Source organism: Tenrec ecaudatus, chromosome 8 (genome assembly GCF_050624435.1).
Source record: "Tenrec ecaudatus isolate mTenEca1 chromosome 8, mTenEca1.hap1, whole genome shotgun sequence".
NCBI lineage: Eukaryota > Metazoa > Chordata > Mammalia > Afrosoricida > Tenrecidae > Tenrec > Tenrec ecaudatus.
This window is the reverse complement of record NC_134537.1, coordinates 3,726,111-3,750,512: the sequence shown is the minus strand read 5'-3', so window position 1 is coordinate 3,750,512 and position 24,402 is coordinate 3,726,111. Positions and strand designations below refer to the sequence as shown.

Below are 24,402 nucleotides of genomic sequence, written 5' to 3'. Positions count from 1 at the left end.
AGCAACACCAGGAGGGGAAGGGGAAGGTGGGGGGGGAAAGGGTGAGCCGATCACAATGATCTACAAGTAACCCCCTCCCAGGGGGATGGATAACAGAAAATTGGGTGAAGGGAGATACCGGTCAGTGTAAGACATGGAAATAATAATAATAATTTATAAATTATCAAGGGTTCATGAGGGACGGAGGGTGGGAAGGGAGGGGGGAAATGAGGAGTTGATCCCAAGAGCTCAAGTAGGAAAAAAATGTTTTGAAAATGATGATGGCAGCATATGTACAAATGTGCTGACACAAGGGATGGATTGTGATAAGAGCTGGATGAGCCCCCGATAAAATGACTTTAAAGACAAAGAGAGAGAGCGAGAGAGAAAGAGAGAGAGAGCTGTGTTGAAACTGTAAAGGACCTCCTGCCACGGATGGATCTGGATGCTATCATGTTGAGCAAAGCAGGCCCCTGGTTTTACGATGGCATGATGTCGCACAGAGTCAGCCCATACACTCGGAGCAGGAGAGAGGCAGACTTGGTCTGTGTCCGTGGGCATGTCCCTAAACCCCATAGGGCCCGTGACTGATGGAAGGGCCTCGTGTTCTAATGGTGAGTGCACACGATTTGGACAGCAGGGTCCTCGATGCCAAGACGTTAAGGAAAGCCAAGGACAGGAGACCGGTAGAGGATGACAAGGCCCACCTGTCATTCTCCCGCGGAGCGAGTGGCTGGAGGGTCTTCTCAGTTAGCAGCCAAGCATTCACCACGGGGTCTCCTCCGGGGGAAGAGGGAGGCAGGGGTGAAGATCGGAGGGGGGTCTGTGAGGACTCAGCCTGTGTTCCTGGCTCTGCGATGCCAGGGGCCATGAACCAGAGAGCGTGTTCAGAGTCTCAAAGCTGGCATAGGCAAGGAGATGGGTTCCACCTCAGAGCCTCAGGAGAGGGCTGCAGCTGCACGGGTGTATTGGCCGTGACTGGGGAGTAATGCAATCCGATGATGGCAAGCAGAGTGGAGTGATAATCAGTGATGCATTGTTCTGAGCGCTGCAGGTGTGCTATCTGTGACAGCAGCCACAGAAACCTCTAACGGGCAATGAGGACTACAGGGAATAAAGCAGATAGAGCCCTTCAGCGCTGTTGTCGGCTCGATTCTGACTCAGCCGCCTTACGTGGTTTCTGAAGTCTACAGCAGCAAGTGGTCTCACCTTTCTCCCGCAGAGCAGGCTCTTGGTTTTGAACGGCTGTCCTTGAGGTGAACAGTCCAACACAGACCCAACAGAGCCAGATTACCTGAAGGGTAGTAATCATCTGTTCACTGTTATCAACTGCTATGTTTGTTGTCGTCATTGTTAGGGGCCATCAGCTACTGCAGGTAGCTGAGTGTACCAAGGACTTCACCAAGTCAGGCCTACTGCTCGATGCTTGGCTTGGCTCAGAATGAGGGATAGTCACTGACCCCAAGGAGGCTCGGTCTAAAGAAGGAAAATGTCACATGAAGAAATCGTTCTAGCTCTCCAGCAAGGCGGCCTGAGCGGCCAACGCAGACATGCAGATCTTTGTGAATTCCTGGCGGGCAAGACCATCCCCCTCGCTGTTGAGCCCGGGGACACCATCCAGAATGTGCAAGCTAGACTCCAAGTCAGAGGGCACCCCCCTGCACCAGCAGCATTGGACTTTTGCTAGTAAACAGCGAGAGGACGGCCGCACTGACTACCCCATCCAGAGGGTCCACCCTGCACCTGGGGCTGCATCTGCAGGGGCATCATGGGGCCGTCCCTAGAGACAACTTGGGAGAAATCTCTCTGAATCCCACAGAATTACATGCTTCGGTTTCTACCACCCTCCAGAGAATGAGGAAACAAGACGGAAGGAGCTAGCTCGGCACCTGGGCTTTCCCCTGCTGTGAACCCCTGCCTATACCAGAAGTTGCTGACCAAGGCTCTGACCCACAAACGGGAAGCCACGCAGGGGCGGGGAGGGCGGGGTGAAAGAATCAAAGTCCAATCTGAACAATTTAGCACAAGTAATCCTGAATTGGTCAATAGGCAAAGACGGGATCAGCCAAGCGCAAGACATGCTAGATCATCAAATCATTATCTTACATGCCGGCACTCACTCGGGAAATTCCAGAGTTGCACAATTTCCTGTGGAAAAAGAAAGGGGCGTGCTGACCTGGCTGGTCACAGGCAGAGTGCCCTGCTAGATTGCACTCAGTCTCTGGCCATCACAAATTGAAGGGTGCCCTTGGTCTTGTGGGTCTCTTAACGATTCTGTTGTCATGGAGTGCGTGTCAGGGCCAGTTCTCAGAGCTTCACAAAGAGGGAATGAGAGAGTATGCCCAGTGACCGTGGAAGGAGAGGCTGCGTCCGGCCAAAGAGAGCTGCTGCCTTGATTTTACCATCCTCCCCCTCCGACACAATGCAAGTCCTTCAGTGTCACCAAGTGCAGGCCGTCCTAAGAGAAGGAGAAAGAAGCCATGTGAAACCATTCACACATGAACCATGTCCCCCACACCGGTTGCTGGGCACTAAGGCGTGCTGTCATTGTGAGCAGACGCTCGGGGAGGTGGATGGGCACCATGGTGGCAACGAGGGGCTCAAACAGAGATGGTGAGGAGGATTGACTGGGCTGCACTTCATTCTGTTGCTTGTCCGGTTGCCACGAAGTGGACCAGCCCCAACAGCAGGCGGCAGCAAGCAATGGCTAAGAACACACAATGAAGGCGTCCTGAGGTCCTGAGGTAGAAGCCCACGGGCAGCCACAGCTCAGCCGGCAGTCCATCTGGTTTGGAGTCTTCTCTTTCTTGCAATTATCTGAGCCTCTTCTGTGGCCCCTCCTCCCCACCCAGGCATCTCAGCACCCCCGTGCCCACTTCTTGCACTCCGGTCCTCTTACATCACCCCGTCTGTGTTGTTGGGATGTATTTTTTTATTGCTCTTTATAAAATTCTCAATGACATCATCCTGAGTCCTCAGGCTGCAGCTCCCTCCCTCTCCCTTGCTATGCAAACAGCAGGACTGCACCTTGGCTCCCTCACCCCCCACCCCTCTCCTGCAGCGCCATAGTGGCTACATGCCCCTGGAAGGGAAAATCGACACAACCATGGACCCACGGCCCTGCCGGCCTCTCGGCATAAAATGTTCACTGCGGCTGTCTGAGGGGCACAGTCTTGTCAGCCACTTCCTTCCACCCCTTCACTGCGGCTGTCTAAGGGGCACAGTCTCGTCAGCCACTTCCTTCCACCCCCGCATGCAAGTACTGTCACCCAGCATGTCTGGGAGGCTTCTCTGTAGAACTTGCTGGAAGGAGTGGCCTCAGGGAGGGCTGTCCAGCTCGGATCGCCGGCCTTCCATCCACGGTGCTGTTGGAGAGCACTCGTTGGGGAAGGAGAAGGAAGTCTGAAGTTGTTGGAGCTCACACGCACTGGGTGGGGGGTGGGTGGATACCCCCGAGAGAGAATGAACTACTAAATTACACCACCCCACTCCCCAAGTGGACCACTAGGAAGAAGGAATCATGCTAAGCATTTTATTATTATTATTCTTTAGACAGCATTTGGAAAGATACAGGGCCTGGCTAGTGGAGGCTGTCTGGACAAGGTTCCGTCCACTCAGTGCATGTCACGGACACAGTCCTGAAGGGCGGCTCACCACGGAGGCCTTGAGACACACAGGGTGCGTGGTTCTTGGTATCAGAACTTTCCGCGGAGACTTCTGCCTTCTGGTGTGAGGCACTCTGTCACGATGAGCCCTAACATGGGTAGCATCCCTTAACTTGGACAATAACCCTTGGAGGCTCAGATTCAACACATGAGGAAACTGAGGCTCAGGGGTCGAGTATCTTGCATGAGGTCATGGAGTGGCTGGGGACAGCTTTTGATTCTTCATGCTTCTGCTTCTGGATCCCCCAGAATTCTCCTTCTGCTTCCTTCATCTCTCTCACCATGACATTTACCATTAATCATGTACGCTTGGTCATCGGCAAGACCAGAGCATGGGCATGGGTACAAATCAGAGCTGGAAACGCAGGGAATTGTGGACAGATAAACCCTTGAGGACCAACAATGAGCATAGTGATTCCAGGAGGGGAAGGGGAAGGTGGTGGGAGAGATCAGTTCCCCCCTCCCCATCACTATGATCCATATATAACCCCCTCCCAGGGGGGCAGACAACAGGAAAGTGGGTGAAGGGAGACATCAGTCGGTGTAAGACTTAGGAAAAAAATGATAAATTATCAAGGGTTCATGAGAAAGGGAAGGGTAGGGAGGGGAAGAAATGAAGTGGTACCAAGGGCTCATGTTGAAAGAAAATTTTTTGAAAATGATGATGGCAAAAATAAATAAATATGTTTTTTAATTTTAAAAATAAATAAAATGATGGCAACCTATGTACAAATGTGCTTGACACAATGGATGGGTGTATGGATTATGATAAGAGCTGTAAGAGCCCCCAGTAAAATTATTTTATATAGAGATCTACTTTGTCACTTTTGATTTGGATATCTCTATCTGCCTCAAGGGGACTGTAAGTTCCTTGAGGATAGGGATTTATTCGCTAATTGATTAACAGCTGAACCCTACTGCCTACAACAGGCTCTGGCACAGAGCAGACGCCCTCCGTCAACAAGGTGAGTTAAATGGATGAATTGCTCAAAAACAAGGGGTACTCTCTCCCATACCTATTTCAGCAAACAGCGTTCAGCAAACAGTTACATAATGCCTTGAAATGTTTTGGAGAACAAGGTTATGTTAGCCTGAGCTGTGCACTCTTACCCTCAGGATTTTCTTCTGCTAAGATAAATAAATAAAAAAGCAACAATATATTTTTAGACAAATGAAAAGACAAATTTTAATAAAAAGTCCTCCAACGGGAAATTCATGGCAATATCCCAGGAACTGAATTAGGACGTCTTGTGCCTATGAGCATGCATGTGACTTTTCCTTTGAAGAAAGGTTTATTTTCGCTGAGCTCTGTAATAACTACAACGGAGTCAGCTAGAGAAACTAACCTTTGTCCATTGCTGGTGAGAAAGAAAAATGACACACGCCACTCTGGAAAACCACTTGGTTGTTACCCCCAACGTTAAATGTAGAACCACCGTAAGACCCAAACAGGCAAATTCTAGACATGTGCTGGAAAGAAAGAAAAACAAGGGGGGGGGGCGAAAACAGAAGTTTGTACACCAGGGTACTGTGAATAGCAGTCCTGTGCACCACAGCCAGAAGATAGAAAGTGACTCCATGGCCATCAGGGAGGGAGGGATGGATGGATGGATGGATGGATGGATGAGTGGATGGATGGATGGATGAGTGGATGTATGTATGTATGTATGTATGTATGTATGGATGGATGGATGGATGGATGGATGGATGGATGGATGGATGAGTGGATGGATGGATGAGTGGATGGATGGATGGATGGATGGATGGATGGATGGATGGATGAGTGGATGGATGGATGAGTGGATGGATGTATGAGTGGATGGATGGATGAGTGGATGGATGGATGAGTGGATGGATGGATGGATGGATGGATGGATGGATGGATGGATGGATGAATGAAGAAAATTTGTACAGTGGAATATTATTCAGCCACAAAGAGAAGTGAAGCTGACACCCATGACAGCTGAGTCAACTGGGAAAACTGAAGCTGAAATGTCAGTCACAAAAGAAGGCATTATTCCACTGATACGAAATAAACAAATACAGAGAGACCAAAGTTCACTAGTGAGCGTCACAAAGGGGAAATCAATTGTTCAGGGAGCTCGTTGTTCCTATTAATGGTGGTGGAATCATTTGGAAAAGGATAGAGGTGAGGAGTGCACAACCTGATTTGTATAATCAATGTCATGGAAGTGTACTTGTTAAGAATCATGGACATTAGAAATGCTTCGTTAATATCTCAGTTTTTTAAAGTATCTTCGGATCACAATAAACAAATGCATTTTTAAAACAGAATGATCAATCTTTGTGATAGTCCAATTGTTTGCCTATGTTGTCGTCGTCACTGTCAGGTGCTGTCGAGTAGGTTCCAACTGCAGGTTCCTAGTTGAGTAAGGTCCAACTTTGGCCCTGTGTGCACGACCTGGGCCTGTGCCCGCCTTGCCGCCATTGCTAGGTTTGAACCCATCATTGAAGCCGCTGCATTGCCACCCACCTCCCCCACTGAGGGTCTTCCTCTTTTGGAGGTCTTTCCCTAGCACTCCACCCTCCCCTGGGCTGATCCCTCCTCATCAGAGGTCCAGAGTACCTGGGGCAAAGTCTTGTCGTTATCTCTTCCAGTTAAAATTTTAACTGAAGCTCTTCCAAGACCAAATGACCCCTTCTTCCAGCAATCCATGATCTAGCCGGGTTCTCACTACCGCCGCAAAGCAAACACATATTTACAAGCAACCGCACCGAATAATCGGGGAAAAGTTTCTGTGCAGTTGAACTCAGAGCTCCCGGAATACATAAATCTTTCAAAAAATCTTTCAAAAAATACATAAATCTTTCAGCTGGGATTTTTGACCTCTGAAATTTGGCATGCTGAATAACATATTTCTGTCCTGAATAAATCTGTCTCAAGTTTCAGCTTTTAGAAGCAGACTCATTTTTGTATATCATCTTTATCCTACTTTGTTAAAAAGCTCCCTTGATGCCACACTCTACTGTGGCCTATTATCGAGGGACAAAGGAGGCTTTCAGAAACAGTCTCTCCTTTCTGGAATTCACACACTGAGTAGCGGAAGACACAGTTGTGCGCTCTCAATGCCTCCAACAATAACCATTGGCTGGTTTCCTTGTAATCAGAGAAGCCCGGCTGCAAGTCACTGCTTTCCCTGGTCTGCTGAGAACTGAGCTGAATTGGAAATGTTATTTACTTTTATGAAACAACTTACTCTTGTGCAACACGCAACGGTGTCGGCCACACAAACCAATTGGGAAATCCTGATTTATAAAGTCGCCTGCTTCTGACTTCACTTCCAGAGCTGTGAGGTCCCGAGAGGAGGTAAACATGAAGAATCTGTGGCTTGGTACTTTTCTGCTCTTGTACAGCACCTCAGCCTGGGCAAAGGATAAGCATTATTACATTGGGATTGTGGAAACAAGTTGGAACTACGCCCCTGACAATGGAGAAAAGAAACTTATTTCAGTTGATGCGTAAGTCACAATTCTTACTCGGTATGGACCAAGAGATTAAGTTTTCTTCTTAAGAACTTAAACCAGTAAGATGAACTATTTCTTTGATGGGCTATATACAGAATGTGCAAAAGGTGAACTAGAAATCCAAGACATTTTGATTGATGTCCTGTCGCTAGCTGTGCTTTCACGAGACAGGCTGTCTGGATGTCTGCCTGCATCTGAGGAAATGTTGGCTTCTAATGAGCTCTCCTAGTTGCTACTGCACTTCCCAACAGGGTTCAGGCTACTTAAGCCAAAGCTCACTAATTTAAGCAATGATTATATAGAATGCTTTTTCATACCAGGTTTCCGATTGCCGGTGGCAAACATAAGATGCACAATGTGTCTCTTTAAGGTATATTAATCATAAAAGTAAATGCAATTTTACCAAAGACGGTTCTGCCTCGTAGTTGATGAGAGACTGCATAAATAATTGTGTTAACCCCTCGCAGTCTTAGAGCCCTCGTCCATCAAACAGGCATGAGAAGAGTCCCTTGGGGCTGCTTGAAGACCGGGTGCCTGTGAAGTCTAAGTGCGGGGCCTGCTCAAAACAGAGAGCTATTTATGATCATGCCACCCCCTACCGCAAAAACCTCTCTGCAAGTCACTTGGGCCTGTAATATAGTTGCAGAAAGACAAGAAACGAGTTCCCTAAGCTTTTTTTGGTTAAGTATTATCTAGAATAATGCTGAGGTAAACATTTCACGCTTGTAAACGTTTCTCACCAAACTAAAATCGTGGTTCAGAACCAGTAGTCACCATGTCAAAAACTGTACGTTACTGATGCGAAGGCATAAAGTAGCCGAGTGACTATCAGCTGCTTAGAAGGGACTCTTAGAAGATAGCCAAGCAAATATGGCAAATTTCATAAGTGTTGGGTCTGGTGACAGGTTTATCCTAGTCTCTTGACTTTTACATATGCTTGAAATGTTTCATGTAAAAAATAAATTACCCCCACGGCTGATAATAATATCAAATTGTTATTAGTTTAGTAATATATGGTAGGAAAGTTTTGCTTTTTTAACTTAAAGACTGCTTATATTTTTACATCTTCCTGGATTTTGTGCTCATTTGTTTGTTTCATCTGGTTTTGAAATTGTACTGACTTCTTAGGTATATGGTATTTCCCCAGCTCCATTAGGTATCCTGTTTTGTATGGATTCGGTGTTTTTTACTCAATCACATATAAAGCAAACAATGTGCTGCCTTTATTTCCAAGGAAGAAGTCAGACTCAGCACTGGTGAACTGTCCTGCCCATGCCCCCACCTGCCACGTTCATGATCAAAACGCAAACCTGCTTTATTGGGCATCAAATATTGTCCAGGCGCGCTTCAATAACCCATTACAGCCAAGTCTTTTCCCACTCAGGCACCCTAGAAATTGGGCCTCTGAAGCTAAATAAATCATTTTAGAACTAGAGAATCTCATCTGTTACCCACAGAGAAGCTAGTGGTTTTGAACTGCTGGACTTGTGGTTAACAATCTAATGCCTGCCCTACAGCAACCCCAGTGCCTCTGTGTTTCTAAAAGAAATCCCTAATTCCGGAATTCAGAGGATAGAGGAGCTAAGGAATTTATTAAGCATATACTTCATTTTACTTTATGGTTGTTGTTTTTAATTTTGGGGAGGGGAGCAAATGTAAAAAAGTTCTTTATTTTTCAGTTCTTTTGTGGGCTGTCTACACGAGTTAGGTTATCATGTCATCCATCGCTTCGTTCCCCCTAGGTATGCTTAGACAGAGGGGCAGAGGGGGTATTTCATCTACCAAGCCCAGTTTTCTGTCTTTCTGTCATTGGCTGTGTAAATCTGGGTAGACTAGAGAAACAAATTCGACACTCTTATGTGTGTAAGAAAGAGCTTTATATCAAAGAGCAATTGTATTTTGAGAAAACATTTCAGCCCAGTCCAGATCAAGTCCATAAGTCCAATCTTATTAGCCCATAGGTCTGATACTAATCTATAAAGTCCTCTTCAGACTCACGAACACATGCAATGATGCCAAATGCAGGAAGATCACGGGCCAGTGGGTGGAAAGTCTTGTGGATCCAGTGGTGGTGGAAGCATCTCAGTGCTGGCAGGAGTATGTGTCTTGTCATCAGGAATATGAAGCAGAGAGTGTGTCTGACCTCCAGGGAACTATGTATCTCCGCTGTGCCTCCAAATGAGGTCATCAAGCTGTGACCCCATTGCAGGAATTCCATCTGTCATGTTCATTACTTGGTCATTAGAGCATAGTAGGCATTACTTGGTCATTGGAGCATAGTAGGCATTACTTGGTCATTGGAGCATAGTAGGTATTACTTGGTCATTGGAGCAGAGTAGGCATTACTTGGTCACTGGAGCATAGTAGGCCTTACTTGGTCACTGGAGCACAGTAGGCATTACTTGGTCATTGGAGCATAGTAGATACTAAATAAGTATCTATGGATAAATGAAAATTATCTTGAAAAAATTTATCGCGCAATGTCCAGCTTGTTTTGATCTCTGAGGCCCTGTTTTTAAACTTCTGATCCTCCCTCTTAGTTTCCAAGTTTTTATAACCAATCACCAGTAATTTCCAATATATCTTGATTGCACGCTTGATCGATTCCAGACTGAAGCCCTCGGTAAATTTGTTCAATTTCTCCATCACTTGTGTTAGAGATTAGCACATGAATCTGAATGATTAACTAGACTTCCTTGCAAGTGCAGAGATAGGACCCTATCACAGAAGATGGCATAGATCTTGAAATGTTCTCTTTTAAAACAAATGTGATGATATTCCTCTTGAATTTGTCAGTGCTGGCATGGTAAACCATACGATTGTCCGGCTCAATATGGCCAATACTCCTTCGTTTCAGGCCTAGGAAATAGATCTCTATGCATTTATTTTTTGACAAATTTTGATTAGCAATGGATGTTTGAAGCTATTTCTCATTTTGAGTAGTTTCCCCCCACCCCTGAGGGCTTTCCTGCATCCCCATCATCAAGGCGGACTTTCCTTTGAGGAGGCAGCTCTTCTGCAGTCGTATTTTGTGTGCCTCCCAACCTGAGGGGCTCATCTTTAGACACTGCGCCGAAAGGTTACCTGCTATTCATAAGCTTGTCAGTGGCTAATCTTTTAGACGTAGACAACCTATTACTTCTTCCCACTCTGTTCCTAATCTGCAAAGTCGACTGAACCCTGTTCACCATGGATGACTCTACTGGTATTTGAAATAATCAGCGAGCTCGTTACCAGCCTCATAACAGCACATCTGCCACCACAATATGACAACTGACAGAGAAGTGGTGATCTGACTTCCTAACTGCTGGTTCTGTGAGCGTTGATCACGTGCATCAACAAAAGGCAATCTTTGACAGCTTCTGCATTTTCTCCATTTATCATGATGTGATCTATTAGTCCTGTTGTGAGGGTTTTTGCTTTCTCGACACTGAGTTGTAATCCATATGGAAGATCTGTGACCTTCATCAGCGAATGCTTCCAGTCACCCTTCCTTTCAGCAAGCAAGGTGTGTCATCAGTATATCACAGGTTGTTAGGGAGCCTTCCCACAATCCCAGTGCCATGTCCCTCTTCATATAATGCAGCTTCTTAGATTCTTTGTTCGGCATACAGATTCCATAGGTATGCGAAAGGATAAAACCCTGACATGCACCTCTCCTGATTTTAAACCAGGCAGTTTAACCCTTCTTCTATTTGGATGGTTGTCTCTTGATCTTTGCACAGGTTTCTTATGGGCACAATTCAGTGTTCCGGAATTCCCATTCTTCTCAGTGCTACCCATCGTTTGTGGCGGTGCACACAGTCGAATGAATGCCTTTGCACAGTCAAGGAGACACAGTAAACCTCGTTCTGGTCTTCTGTGCTTTCTGCCAAGATCCTTCTGCCATCAGTAGAGATGCCCCTCATGCCATGTCAGCTTCTGAATCCAGTTTGAATTTCTGGTAACCCCCTATTGATGTACCATGCAGTCATTTTTAAATGATCTTCAGCAACATTTTGCTTGCATGTGGTATTAATGATATTGCTCAATAATTTCCTGTTTGTTGGTTCATCTTCTTTGAAATGGGCACAAATACAGATATTTCCCAGTCAGTCTTCCAAATTTCTTAGTATAAACTAATAAGTGTTTCCAGTGCTGCATCGGTTTGTTGAAGACTTTCCATTGGGATTCCATCAATTCCTATAAGCTCATTGCTGGTGCTGTCTGTGCATCTTGGAATTTTTTTTAAACGCTACCAGTTCTTAGTCATATGCTACCTCTTGAAATGTCTGCCCATTGACCTTCTTTTTGGCACGACAGTGCATATTCCTTCCACCTGTTTTGAATGCTGCCTACAGTGTTCAATATTTTGCCCATAGAATCTCTCAGGCTTAAATGTTTCCTTCATTTCTTTCCGTTTGGAAACATGTAGAGCATGATGTTTTGTGCTAGCTCTCCAACTCCAGATCTTCCCACGACTCCTGTCAGGCTCTACTGTGACTTGTCAAACTGTTCTTTGGAATTTTCCGCTCAGTTTCTTAAAGAGGTAAAAAAAACATTTGCTACCATGGTCTGGACAATTCACTTAAAATGGCACATTCCCCATGAATGCCAAATCACAAATAGTAGTGAGTAGTTTTGCTATTGTCGGGTGCTGTGGCGTCTACTTCAACGTGTTGCCCCCTAGATAATGTGATACAAAGAAGGAGAACACAGAGCTGACTCTAAGAAAGAAGTAATTCAGTGACTCTAGCAAATTTAAGCTCTATAATTTATTACCTTAATTTCTACTTCCTTTCAGACCAGATCAAAATAAGGCATGACGATTAGGCACTCTACTGAGGCCAGGAGAGTGGAGCAAAGCTGCTTAGGACCCTAACTCACTAAAGTTTGCACCATTTACAGTTGGACTTTATCTTTGCCTACTTCTTGCACCAATCATTATGACAAATGCCTTGTCTCCTTTCCAGAATTTCTAAAACAGCCAACCTAAAATGCCCCACTCCCATCCCCAGAACCTATAAACGTCAATGCCACGGCTGACTTGAGGCTGGTGAAATTACGTGGGTGGGCCTCACGAGCCACGGAGCTCCTGAAAAACAGCAAGAGCTGTCTAGTGGCCAGAGAGGAAGTCAGGAAGATTGCAATCAAGCGAGGATGTAGCATCCTGCTGCGGCTTGAAAATGGAAGGAGTCATTAGAGACAACAGCTCCGTGCCCTTAAGAAGTTAAGCAGTTCCCGCGGAGGGTAGCCGGTTAACCCATTCGGCTGCTAAACAAAAGGCGGGTGCTTGCTCCTACTCAGAGGCACCTCCTAAGAAAGGGCTGGCCACCTTCGTGTGGAAAAATCAACCACAGAAAACCATGTGGGGCAAGGACAAAGGGGTAGGGGGCAGGAGGAAGGGAAGCAGGAAGCATTGCGAGGAAGTGGTGCATCCATTGAAGGGAATCTAATCAGATGAGTGGAAACAAAGTGGGTGTAAATTGTTGACTGTAAGACTGATGGTCTGCTCTGCCAATCGGCGCCTAAATCATAAGGAAAAGTTTCTTTAGGAAAAGAAAACCCCATGGCGCTCCAGTCGACGCTGTCACACCCGGGCTGGCAGGTGTCCACCTCAATCAGGAAGGCAGTTGTTAAACGCCGAACAAAGAGCTTCCTTTTCTTACTCACGGCTTTGTATGGGTATCTTGATATTGACAATGTCTGGTCCTTATCACGTCATTTAGATTTTGGTCCTGGCTTTGTCTGCTGGGATCCCTAGTGTGTGGAGCACGGAGGGAGTGGATGCCTAGAGATAACTGAAGGGTTTGTGGGGGTGCCCGGGTGCAGGGGCGGAGATGGGGAAGGTGAGGGGATTTGGGGAGTAAACAATGAAGTCAGGAGGGGGAGGGAGCACTAGAGCTGAAGGTGATCACACAACTCCTTCTAAAGGCAAGTTCATCATGGGGGCGGGGTTGTAAAAAGAAAGAAAGAAATGTGCTGAAATTCATTATGGTGATAATTGTACAATTTCTGATATGATTGAACTACTGCATGGTGTGATATGTGGATTAAGTGACAATAAAGGGTTAAAAGAAAAAGTAAACAAACCCCAAAAGAGGTCCCCAGCTGACAGCCAACAAAGTAACAGAAGTCTCGATCCAGCAACCGCCAGGAACTGAATTTTGTCAACAGACTGAGAGACCTTGGAAATGGATGTGTCGGAATCCCCAGATGAGTGTACAACGCAACGGGCACCTGGTTTAGCCTGTGGTACCCTGGACAGAGGCTCCGCCATGCCTGGAACTGTGGCTTTCCACGGAGAGATACATAGGTGCTACTCTGAACACGAAACTGTGCTAGTTTCTCAAAGCAGCAGAAAGCTAGTAGTCGAAGTCTCCATGAAGAAGCCAAGAAGGCAGAAAATGTCCTTCTCTACCACCCACAGTGCAGTAACTTCTGTAGATCTGAACATAAACCAAGACCACAGGGGAACCCATGGGAGAAAGTAGCATGATGATCATCTTAACAAGGCAATGTGCAGATATTCATTTCTGTCATTGGAAACTTACTTCTGGGTCTAAATCTTCTAGGAATTATAGGACTTGGCTTCTTACATGGGGGTAGGGAATGGAGGGAGGCACAAAGGAGGTGATGTGGTGTCTGGGAGGTGGGCGTGTCTATGTTAATGAGGAGTCGTATGGCAAGTATCAACAAGAACTACCATGACATGTGAATTCTATGCTTCATTGAAAGAGCAACTAGAATAGGTTGTTCTGTTCTGGTTTTGGTTTTTTGTTGGTTTTTTTTTTACTGAATATTGGGCTGGCAAACTTCCTGCGTGCTTCCAGTGATGGATGTTTGTCCCCCAGCTGTGTCATTGAAGTCACCTCCTCAGGACACTTCGGAGGAGGCTTGATGGCGTAGTGACTTAGGCTTTGGCCTGTTAGCCTACAAGGTCAGCAATTTGAAACCACTGCCAGTCCTTAGGGGGTGGGGGGCAGGGGATGATGATGCTGTCCCATCCTGTGAAGAGTTACTGTCTCAGAAACCCACAGGGACAGTTCCACTCTGTCCTGCAGGGCCACTGTGAGTCTAAATAGACGCAATGGCTGTGAAGTGTCTGTTTTTAATGACCCTTGGCTATTCCTTTGGTGACAATACATAAGCAAATGGACCGCCACCAAAGAAACACATCGTCTGAAACGTTTCCTAATTTGGCAAGGCAAGACTGAGAAGCCAGATTGTAAACAGCAATATATTTTAAAGGAATTCTAAATATGATACGACTCTGAATGTATTCGAGCTTCAGACCAATTATTTAGGAGTCATTTACACACACACAAATATTGCTATAGGGGGAAAAAAAACCTACTTCCACAGTGTAAGCAACAACTCTGCTAATTTAGAATACGATGAATACTGGAACATGTTCCATGCGATAGAAGCATTTTGACCAAGCTCATTGCAAGTTACTGAAATGGAACATGATATATTCATTCCTAAGTGCTGTCCAGACCACATAAACAGACAACTCCGTCTGAAGGAAGCCTTAATAATTTGAGAACTATCTGTAAAACTTGAGCTATGGGAAATGTGTCTTAGCATGGGCGAGCGTCGACTGGGATTTAAATATTAGCTAACCTGTCCCCTGGCAACAGGAGTTATGTCCAGATGGTGAAGAATTTTTCCCTGAGTCACACTGCCCTGGCCAGTGTGAGATTGCTCGGCCCAGGGTTTTCCTGCTTGAACCAGGAAGGAGCCACATTTGCATTGGATTCTTGCTGACCTCTCAGCAGTACAGGCGGGAGGATTCTCTGGATCTTGGTGGTTTTCGGGGTCTCATATTCTGCTGTGGCTAAAACCACATTTTTAAAAACTTCCTGTGCTAACAAATGCTTCCGGCTTTGTGGAGTGGGCCAAGTTCACCCTCCTGTCCTGCTATTACCCCACTTCTCCCGATGCCCTGGAAGCTCTCTGAGGCTTCCTGAATCTTTGGTTTTGCCCTAACCCGGTCTGAAACTTTCAGAAGCAACATAAGATGAAAACAAAGAGCAGAGACAGAAGTCTAGGCAAGGGCTTGACATCCATCTCGGTGCAAACAAGGCGATGGTCTTCTGCCTTCCACTCTCTGCGGGGATGGGAGGGACAGCCCACGCCAGTCATTTCTCAGTGAGCAATTCCACCTCCTTTGGAAGCCTGGGGCCTATGTCACCTCTGGTCTTTGTTGGACAGTAGTGACCATGACGTGGTTGTTGCTGAAGCCCTGGCTCACCCAGAGGGCGGTGGCTCTGCTGTAATGTGGGCTGTTATCAAGCAGGCCTGATCCCACTTCCCAAGCTTAATCTCATGGCTCCTTGGCAGAAGCCTGTCCACTCCTCCGAAGTGGCCTGGAAAAGGAAGCTGACTCTCTTTGTCTCGCTGTCTGGAGGAATCCCAGTTCCTTTGCTGGTAGCCAGCTCTATTTCCCTTTCATCTGGGACCTCCCTGCTCTGGTTTCTATGAGCCCAGAGCAGCCGGCCTGCACCAGAACACTGATATGCTTACTAGTGAATACAGACGCCTGGGTTCTGTATGCCCTAACGCCCAAACCTCTGGGGGCAGGGTGGGGGATTTGCATTTTACCAAGGTCTTCAATAGATTCGCCTTAAACCTTAAGAACCACTAACCTAGAGAATTAGACTTCTGAAAACGGAGGCCCTTGAACTCCGCACGTATTAACGCTGAGACCGCCAGGAGATGCCCTACTCTGTCTCAAAGGAGAGAAGGCCGTTCCCTAGTTCAGGCTCTGGGGATGAGCTCCAGCGGAGGAGACAGTCCTGTTTTCCTGGCCCGCAGGGATTGGGTGGGAAATGGCCAGGGGCCCAAGGGGTCACCAAGACAAGGCAGGGGGAGAGGCCGGGAGCGGTCAGTGTGAGTCTGGCCAGCGCTCATTGAACAAGATCTGGTCCCAGCCCAGCTCCACGCGGGTCTTCCTAAGGAGATGGCAGCATGGAAAACAATGCCGCTGAGCGGGTCACACGACCACATTTCAGAAGTTGAAAGACCCAACTCAACTTTTTCTTTTCTTTCCTTTTTAAATTTTTTCTTCTGTTTTCCTGGCTCCCATTCACGTTGCTGCCTCTTTGGGCAAAACTTTAAACAACTGTAACTCAACCACTAATCAGAAAATAAACATTCCACGCTCAATATTGCTCACAGTAGTGAGGAATAAAACATGAAACATCAGAGGCAATTTAAAGCTGCGGGTATTTTAAAAACCAGACACCAAGCACACATAAATTTAGTACTGTTAAGAGAAATAACGAAAGTGGCAATATCAGGAGGGGAAGGGGAAGGTGGGGGAGGAAGGGGGAACCAATCACAATGATCAACATATCCCCCTCCCAGGGAGACAGACAACAGAAAAGTGGGTGAAGGGAGATATCGGTCAGTGTAAGACATGGAAAAAATGTATAAATTATCAAGGGTTCATGAGGGAAGGAGGGTGAGGGAAGGGGAAAATGAGAAGCTGGTACCAAGGGTTAAAGTAGAAAGAAAATGTTTGGAAAATAATGATCACAACATATGCACAAATGTGCTTGGCACAATGGACGGATGTATGGATTGCGATAAGAGCTGTAAGAGCCCCCAATAAAATGATTTTTTTAAAGAAGACATTTAAAAAAGAAAGAACAATGACAGAAATTAATTTCGTTCCACTCATTTTCCTTTAAGGAAAAGCAAGTATACACACATACTTTGAGGTTTCAAATTTCATATTAAATTACATTTCTTTTCCAGTAGCTCAAAGAAGTAAACCATAGAACTGTTTTTAATTGTTTTTTCTTAACATTTTGCCTAAAGTTTCTATTCTATTCCATGATGGCTTTGTGCCTTACGTGAGAAGCACCCATGTCTGTGGCCTCTTCACAGATGGTTCTTTGTCACATCCCAGATGTACGACACTTTCTCCCCCAAAGACCCACTGCCATCCAGCCGATGCCGAGACACAGTGACCCTCCGTGGGGCTTCTGAGACCGTAGATCCTTCCAGGAGCGGACAGCCGTCTCTTTCTTCCTGGGAGCAGACCAGTGCTGACTCCACGGTGCCACCATGGCTCCTGTGAGACGCGTTAGATCATTCCATTAGCAAAACTTGCTGCCAGGTCTCCACTTCGCTTTTGGAGGCCTTTTCGACAACCATGGACAAACATTGAATGTAACGTGGTCATTTATGTCTCCTTCATTGGCATGTTATCCTTACAAAGGATGGCTTCTGACGGACTTGTCTTCCTTTCCTTTTGCAGAGAACATGCCAGCACCTATCTTCAAAGTGGGCCGGAGCGAATCGGAAGCGTGTATAAGAAGGCCCTGTATCTTCAGTACACAGATGGCACCTTTGGGACAGTCATAGAAAAGCCACCCTGGCTGGGCTTCTTAGGCCCGATCATCAAAGCCGAGACTGGAGATAAAGTGTTTGTACACCTGAAAAACTTTGCCTCCCGGCCCTATACCTTTCACACGCATGGAGCAACTTACTACAAGGACCACGAGGGTACGTTGAGCTCGGGTTCCGGCTACGGTCCCTTACGATGCAGTTGTTGGAGGTTTTGTTTTGTAATTGATCCGCTGTGGGCCGTCTCTGGATCACACATATCGCCATGTGGTTGGGTTCTAAACTTCCTTATCAATAGGCATTTCCAGTGCCCAGCATGAGGACGCCTTTCTCTTGGCCCCGGCTCATTTACGTGAAGCGTGAGCGAGACGGTGTCTCTGAGTGATTCTGGATGAGGAGCATCACAGACGGCCGGGATTCCCAGGGCCCAGCTCCCTCTAGCTTCATAGTTTGACGGAAAGAACTGAGGCTCAGAGACTTATAAGGTTGTGCCGGGTGGCATGGTAGTTACACACTGGGCTGTGATCCCCAAGGTCAACAGTTTGAAACCATCAGTCGCTCCGCTGTATAAAGACTGGGCTTTCACCTCCCCTAGAGAGTCACTGTCTCCAAAACTCTCAGGGAGGTTCCACCCTGTCCTGTGGGGTTGCTGTGAGTGGACACCAACTCAGTGATGGTCCACTTTTGAGTCAAGCCCAGAAGCCACCGAGACCTGTAGGGAAGAGAAAGGGGTATGCGAGAAGACAGGTCCGATCCCCGAAGCCCCCACATGGGAACGCACCCTGAGGCTTGTCACCTCCTATCTCGACTCTGAAAAGCGTCTGCCCCTGTTAAAGACCGATGAGGACCCTAAAAAAACAAACCCAACCCAAGCCGATGCCAACTCCTAGTGCCCCTGCCCTTAGGGCAAGGCAGAACTCCCGGCTGTGAGTTTCCCAGACTGGAACTGTTCACGGGAGTGGAAAGTCCCTTCTCCCCAGGCGAAACCGGCTGGTGGTTTCAACTGCTAGCGTGGCGGCCAACAGCCCAACACATAACAGGGCCCTGAAATGTCCTCAGACTTTCGGGTCACATCTGAGACCCAGCACTAAGCAAAGGGTCATCTGTAGATTTGAAAGGCCCATAAGATGATCAGGCGTCTCCTTGTGAATGGATGTTATGGAGGTGATATTGTGTGGTGGTTAAGAATAAGAGTTTTGAATTTAAGCGGCCAAAACTTGAGTCCGAGCACTGGCTTCCACTGGCTGGGTGATCTGGAGCCCCTTCCTGAGGTTCTCTGAGCACCGGTTTCTTCCGCTGTGAATCAGGGAGACTGACAGTGCACAGTAATAACCTGAAAGAGGTCACTTATGACGATTGGCAAGATGCTGATGTCACTTGACATGATAAGAAACAGATCTGGAAGCAGGATAAAATTATAACCACTATTCTTTTTTTTTTTTCAGAGTGAATGTTTTGACAACTGTTTTTATCATACTAGTATCTCAATAAATATCAGGTATTGTCTTAGGGAAATAACTGAGGCCAAGTTGTAGCTCATTAAAATGATAAGAACAAGTCTGGCAAGTAATATAAAGTTACATATTTGATTCGTTACTAGTCTTTTTGGTTAATTAGTGATAATTTCAGTTGCCTTTCTTTTTTTTGAGCCACTAATAACATAAATGGCTACCTCTCTTATTTTTTTTAGTAACTTAATGTTATCTCAGGAGATTGTTTTTAATCTTTTTGGTATAATGATGGTATTGTGCATATATTAAAATAAAAAAAATAATTCTTATCTCAATTCTTGGTAAAAGTACATTTTAAAAATTCACAAGTAGACCCTGTTCTGCACCTAACCCTTTTCCCCTTAGCAACATACTGCAGAGATCCTTTTTGAGCCGGCGCACTATTTTTCATAGGTGCATCGTATTCCGCGGTGTGGCTAGAAACCATGCTTTCTTTAATGAGTGAAGGGTGCTTTTGTTGCACCTGCTCTTTTGCTTGTTAGACAGTTCTACAGTGAACATCATCAATCATATTCTTTGTAACTCAGGGATGAGGATATCTCTAGGATTTATTCTAAATTTCAGAGTCGGCATTGTGTACAGTTATTCTGATAGAAATTACCTTCAGAGAGATGTGTAATGTACAAAGAATTCTTGTCTTTTAGATGAATTCCCATGTACTTGTAAATGAAATGTTATGATCCCCGGGATGTACTTTAAAATAAGCTGACAGTGATGTGGGGGCAGGGGGTGGATAACGTGTAAGAGGTTTCAGATCAAAGGCAAGGGTAGTTATTTTGCTTGCACTTGCATATCATGATCCCAAAGCAAAAGTAGGTTTTAAGTAGTGAATCAGAAGTCACTATGCTCCTGATACATCTCTTAATGCTCCTTGAAGACTCGGTCAAGTATACAAAAGATATCCCAGGTTTCTGTGACCCTTCCAGATGCCCAGCGAGTAGGGTCTCATCCCACTGAGCTCAAATAGGACGCCCCTGCATCCTTATACGATCACATATTAGATGTCCAATCAATGTTTACTGAACAAAGCAAGGGACCCTCTGTCCCCTCACTGACGTCCAAATACATTCGCTTTGTTTGAACTCCTTCCCCCATTGCTTCCCAGGGGCCATCTACCCTGACAACACCACAAATCTCCTAAGAGCGGATGATAAAGTGTACCCCGGCCAGCAGTACACTTACATATTGCACGCCACTGAAGACCAGAAGCCTGGGGAGGCAGACAGCAACTGCGTGACCAGGATTTACCATTCCCACATTGATGCGCCAAGAGATATTGCCTCCGGGCTCATCGGTCCTTTCATACTCTGCAAAAAAGGTACGCTTCTCATTACTGTGCATAATGTATGATCAAGAGTGAGGCAGTTCTATGCGTGTGTGTCTAAGTACGTCACGACGCCTGTGTAGAGACTGAGTAGATAAGGTGAAGAGGTGGTGAACCTAGAAGAGAGAAAAAGAAGAGGAAGTCAACTTTCAGAGAAGGGATAGATGGAACACGCCTTCACCTGGGAGAACCACCAATGAACGAAGGCACAAGGACTACGTGAGGTTACTTGCTACAAGTGGGATGGAACTTGGAAACACTGAGTGAAATACTTAGGGGTACCCAAAAAGTTTTAAAAAGGAAATTTGCCCCCAAAGCTATGTATTTAATTTTTTTTTTTTACAAAACAAGCTTATCACCTTCAATGTGTTCTCTATTACACTTAATACATTTGTCAAATCTGCAATTCCATTCTTGGACACCTTTTTCCAACTCATCTGTCTGGATGGCTGACATCACCTCCCATATTTTTGTTTTTCCTCACCTCTTCTATGTCGTCAAATTGCTGCCCTTTCATGTCCCTCTTCATTTAAGAAAACAAAAAGAAGTCACACAGAGCAAGGTCAGGTGAGTCAAGTGTGTGGCCCAAGAAAGGCATGCTATTTTTTTTTTTTGCCAAAAACTGGTGCACTGAGATGACTGCATGAGAAATTGCATTGTTGTGGTAACAAAACCAGTGTCCCCTCTGCCATAAATCAGGCCTTTTCGTGGCACACTGTTGCACAATCTTTCAGAACTTCTAAATAGAAAGCTTGATTAAGAGTCTGACCTGGTGGAATGAACTCCAAATGCACTACGAGCCTACATTTTTGTGCATGCGAGAAGCGGACGATGTCCAGAACGAGGTTTGTCATCGATAGATATATCATGTTTTTAGAAAGGAGAAAACTACCCACGCACTTGAGTTTTTCCCATAATGATGTCTTTGTGAGCTGTGTTCAACATCACAACAGTTTCTGCGGCACTTTTCCCGAGCAGGAAACAAAATCCATCACAAAAAAACGAGGTTTAGTGACCAGCGAGAACCTTCCCAAGCGACACCACAGCCAGGTGCACTAACTCAGAGCAAGTTTCTGATGCTCTCCTTGCAGGAAAAATGTGTGCTATGGCCAATTAGACAGGAACCTTGGGGGCAGAGAGGGAAACAGCCCCCCAAAAGGAGAGTAAAAATGACTGCACAGTTGAGAATGCTGCCCGTTTCGCTAAATGCAATATGTGGAAACTGTTGACTTGATATTTGCTTTCCTATGTTGGTCCTCAGGAGCCCTGGTAGTGTGGTGGTTATGCATTGGGCTGTGAGCCACATGGTTGGTAGTTTGAAACCACCACCAGCTATGGGGGAGAAAGACTGGGCTTTCTACTCCAGTAAATAGTTACAGTCCCAGAAACCCACAGGGACTCACCCTAAGTTAGCAGTGTGCTTTAGGGGGAAAATATATATATAGATATAGATATAGATATAGATATAGATATATATAGATATATAGATAGATATAATGTATATTCTCTGTAATAACAAAATAAACTCTAAAACATTTAAAAATAACTATGGATATATGTTTGCTATCGCTAACATCCAACAATAGTTATTAAAGACATGCATGGCCCCACCCAATGTGATGCTCGCCCTGGTACTCCAGATGAGAGGTCTATGGTTATCTGAATTATACTGGAAAATATATCCAGCAATTTATTTCTATTATCGTGAAACATACCTCAAGGAATTTCTATATCCCTCTCACTGGAACAATAATTAATTGTTGGCGTTTTTAGCTGTCTTTGAGTTCACTTCCGAGTCATGGTGGCCCCATGCACAATGGAGCAAGGTGCTACGCCGACGTGTGGGTTGGACTGAGGTGAGTCACGGGATTCCCACTGGCTGATCTCTGAAAGCAGATTGCCAGGTGTCTCTCCCTGGTTGGTACTGTCCGGGGCCTCGGCATCTAGTCAGGGTCATAGCAGCACACAAGTCTCCGCTGACAAGTGGCAGGTGCAAATGGTGATGCCTTGGCTTGGAACTGATCCCAGTCTCACGGATGGAAAACAAAAATTCAACCACAGAGCCACCACGCTCCCTGAAAAGCAAGTTGTTCCCTGAAGAGACTTGTTATCGTAGCATGCAGCTGTACAGCGCCAGAGCTGTCTGTCCAACTCTCAACTTCCATTTTCCTCTTTGCTAAGCAGCACATCACGGCTATGTCCTGTGGCCATCCAGATAGATGCATGTCTATCAAGGCCAGGGTACTGGACATGAGAGGAAACAAGGATAACCGGTTTATATGGGTGGGTTGTTAGAAAACAGATATTAAATACTTTAAAAATATTTGTCAATTGAACTAAGGGTGCCCCCCTTAAAAAACACATCTACTAAAACAATCAATTTTTTTACCGCAGATTCTCTGGATAACGAAAAAGAAAAAAATATTGACCAAGAGTTTGTGGTGATGTTTTCGGTGGTGGATGAAAATTTCAGCTGGTACCTAGAAGACAACATTCAAACATACTGCTCTGAACCCGAGAAAGTTGACAAAGACAATGAAGACTTCCAGGAGAGCAACCGGATGTATTGTAAGATTTTAGAACACATGTTTGCTTCGCTTTTTCTCTTGATCCTATAATTCTGCCAAGCTTCCTTTCATAAGAATGAGTCATTGTTCTAGTCTGTGCCCTGACAACAAAGTCTCTTGGGTGTGCAGCTTGCTGTTCAGCTAAGCAGGTCAAATCAATTCCCCAAGTCTGGCAAAGCCACGTATTCCCAGATTGGTCAGGATAGAAGTTGTTCCACAAGTGTTAAGAATTAAACCACTGTCAGTCCGGGTAGACTAGAGAACCAAATCAAGGAGACGCATACATGTGTAAGAGAGAACTGTACATCAAATAGCAGTTGTATTAAGAAACAGCCCAGCCCAGTCCAGATCAAGTCCATAAGTCTGATATTAGCCCCTACGTCCGATACTAGTCCATAAATTCCTCTTTAGACTCACGCAGCCATAGAATAATCCCAAACGCAGGAAGATCCCAGGCCAGTGGGGGGAAAGTCTTGTGGGTCCAGTGGTGGTAGAAGCATCTCAGCACTGGTGTGGGTCTGCATGTGGCTCCTCTAGCTCCAGGCCTCCATCAGCGTGTCTCTATGTAGCTTGTCAGCAGGAGGGTGAAGCAGAGAGTGTGTTCCACCTCCAGGGAGGAAGACAGGAGTTCCCAGAATTCTCAGGAGAAGGCCACGCCCACACAGAGGCCTCATTGACTATTACCTGATTGACAGGCTAGACTCCACCCCTTCACGGAAGTTGATAGGCGATGATGTACCTGCCACACCACATGATCAATTATGGTTTAGTAGGCATGGCGGTTTATAGCTGTATCATTAACTTCATTCTAAAACGTACCTGGACCAGCCTAACACTAGTAAAATAGTGCCATCCCATAACGCGTCTACTGTTTATACTCGAGTATAAGCCAGCCAGAAGTTTTCAAAATACCTTATATACTTGCATATATAAGGTAACTATATTTAAAAGTTCAAACTAGTAGTTTTTAGTATTTCTTGTACATTTTATGTTGTCCTTTACCACACCTCCCACCCTACAACCTTCTTTTTTATAGTGTAGTTTGCTTTATGTCTTCTAGAAATGCCTTCTTGACTGCCTACTCAGTTTCATTCTCAGACACTAAATTATAGTCCATCACTCAGAATTTGCCTGAGAAATGTACCCTTAACACTAAAAACAATGAGTTTAGATTATTGTTTTTTTTCTGTAGCTTCTTCCAAACAACCTTTACAGGAAAGCAAGAAGACGAACAGAACTAATTGTCATACCGAAGTAGAAAAACAAGCTAGCAAGTACAGATTTTTGTTCCCATGTTTCCTTCCAATTAGCAGGAGCCCCTTTCCGACTTTCAGCCCGTCTGTGTTAGGCATTGACAGTAAGAGCTGTGGGGAAAAAGCTCCTCTCGTGTAGCGAAGACTCGCTGTGTCTGGTTGTCTAAACTGAGGCCTTCAGGCTCCTCCCCGGCACCAATTTTCACCTTACATGCCGAGCCAGCCAGTTTGAACTATGACCCTCCTATAGGTCTCAGGCTGCCCTGCTTTGCACCTTCA

At 45.7% G+C, this 24,402-nt stretch overlaps 1 protein-coding gene across 2 annotated transcripts in view; it reads left to right on the top strand.

The window, feature by feature from the left end:
- Positions 1–6,589: 6,589 nt before the first annotated feature.
- Positions 6,590–24,402, top strand: part of CP (ceruloplasmin) — an 83,563-nt gene continuing 65,750 nt past the window's right edge. The window contains exons 1-4 of one of the 2 annotated variants that reach the window (XM_075555904.1): positions 6,590–7,124; positions 17,380–17,627; positions 20,085–20,297; positions 22,698–22,871. In XM_075555904.1, the coding sequence (XP_075412019.1) occupies positions 6,979–7,124; positions 17,380–17,627; positions 20,085–20,297; positions 22,698–22,871 (781 nt within the window). In that variant the 5' untranslated portion in view covers positions 6,590–6,978. The remainder of the gene's footprint in view (positions 7,125–17,379; positions 17,628–20,084; positions 20,298–22,697; positions 22,872–24,402) is intronic. The other variant, XM_075555905.1, reaches the window with a different exon arrangement.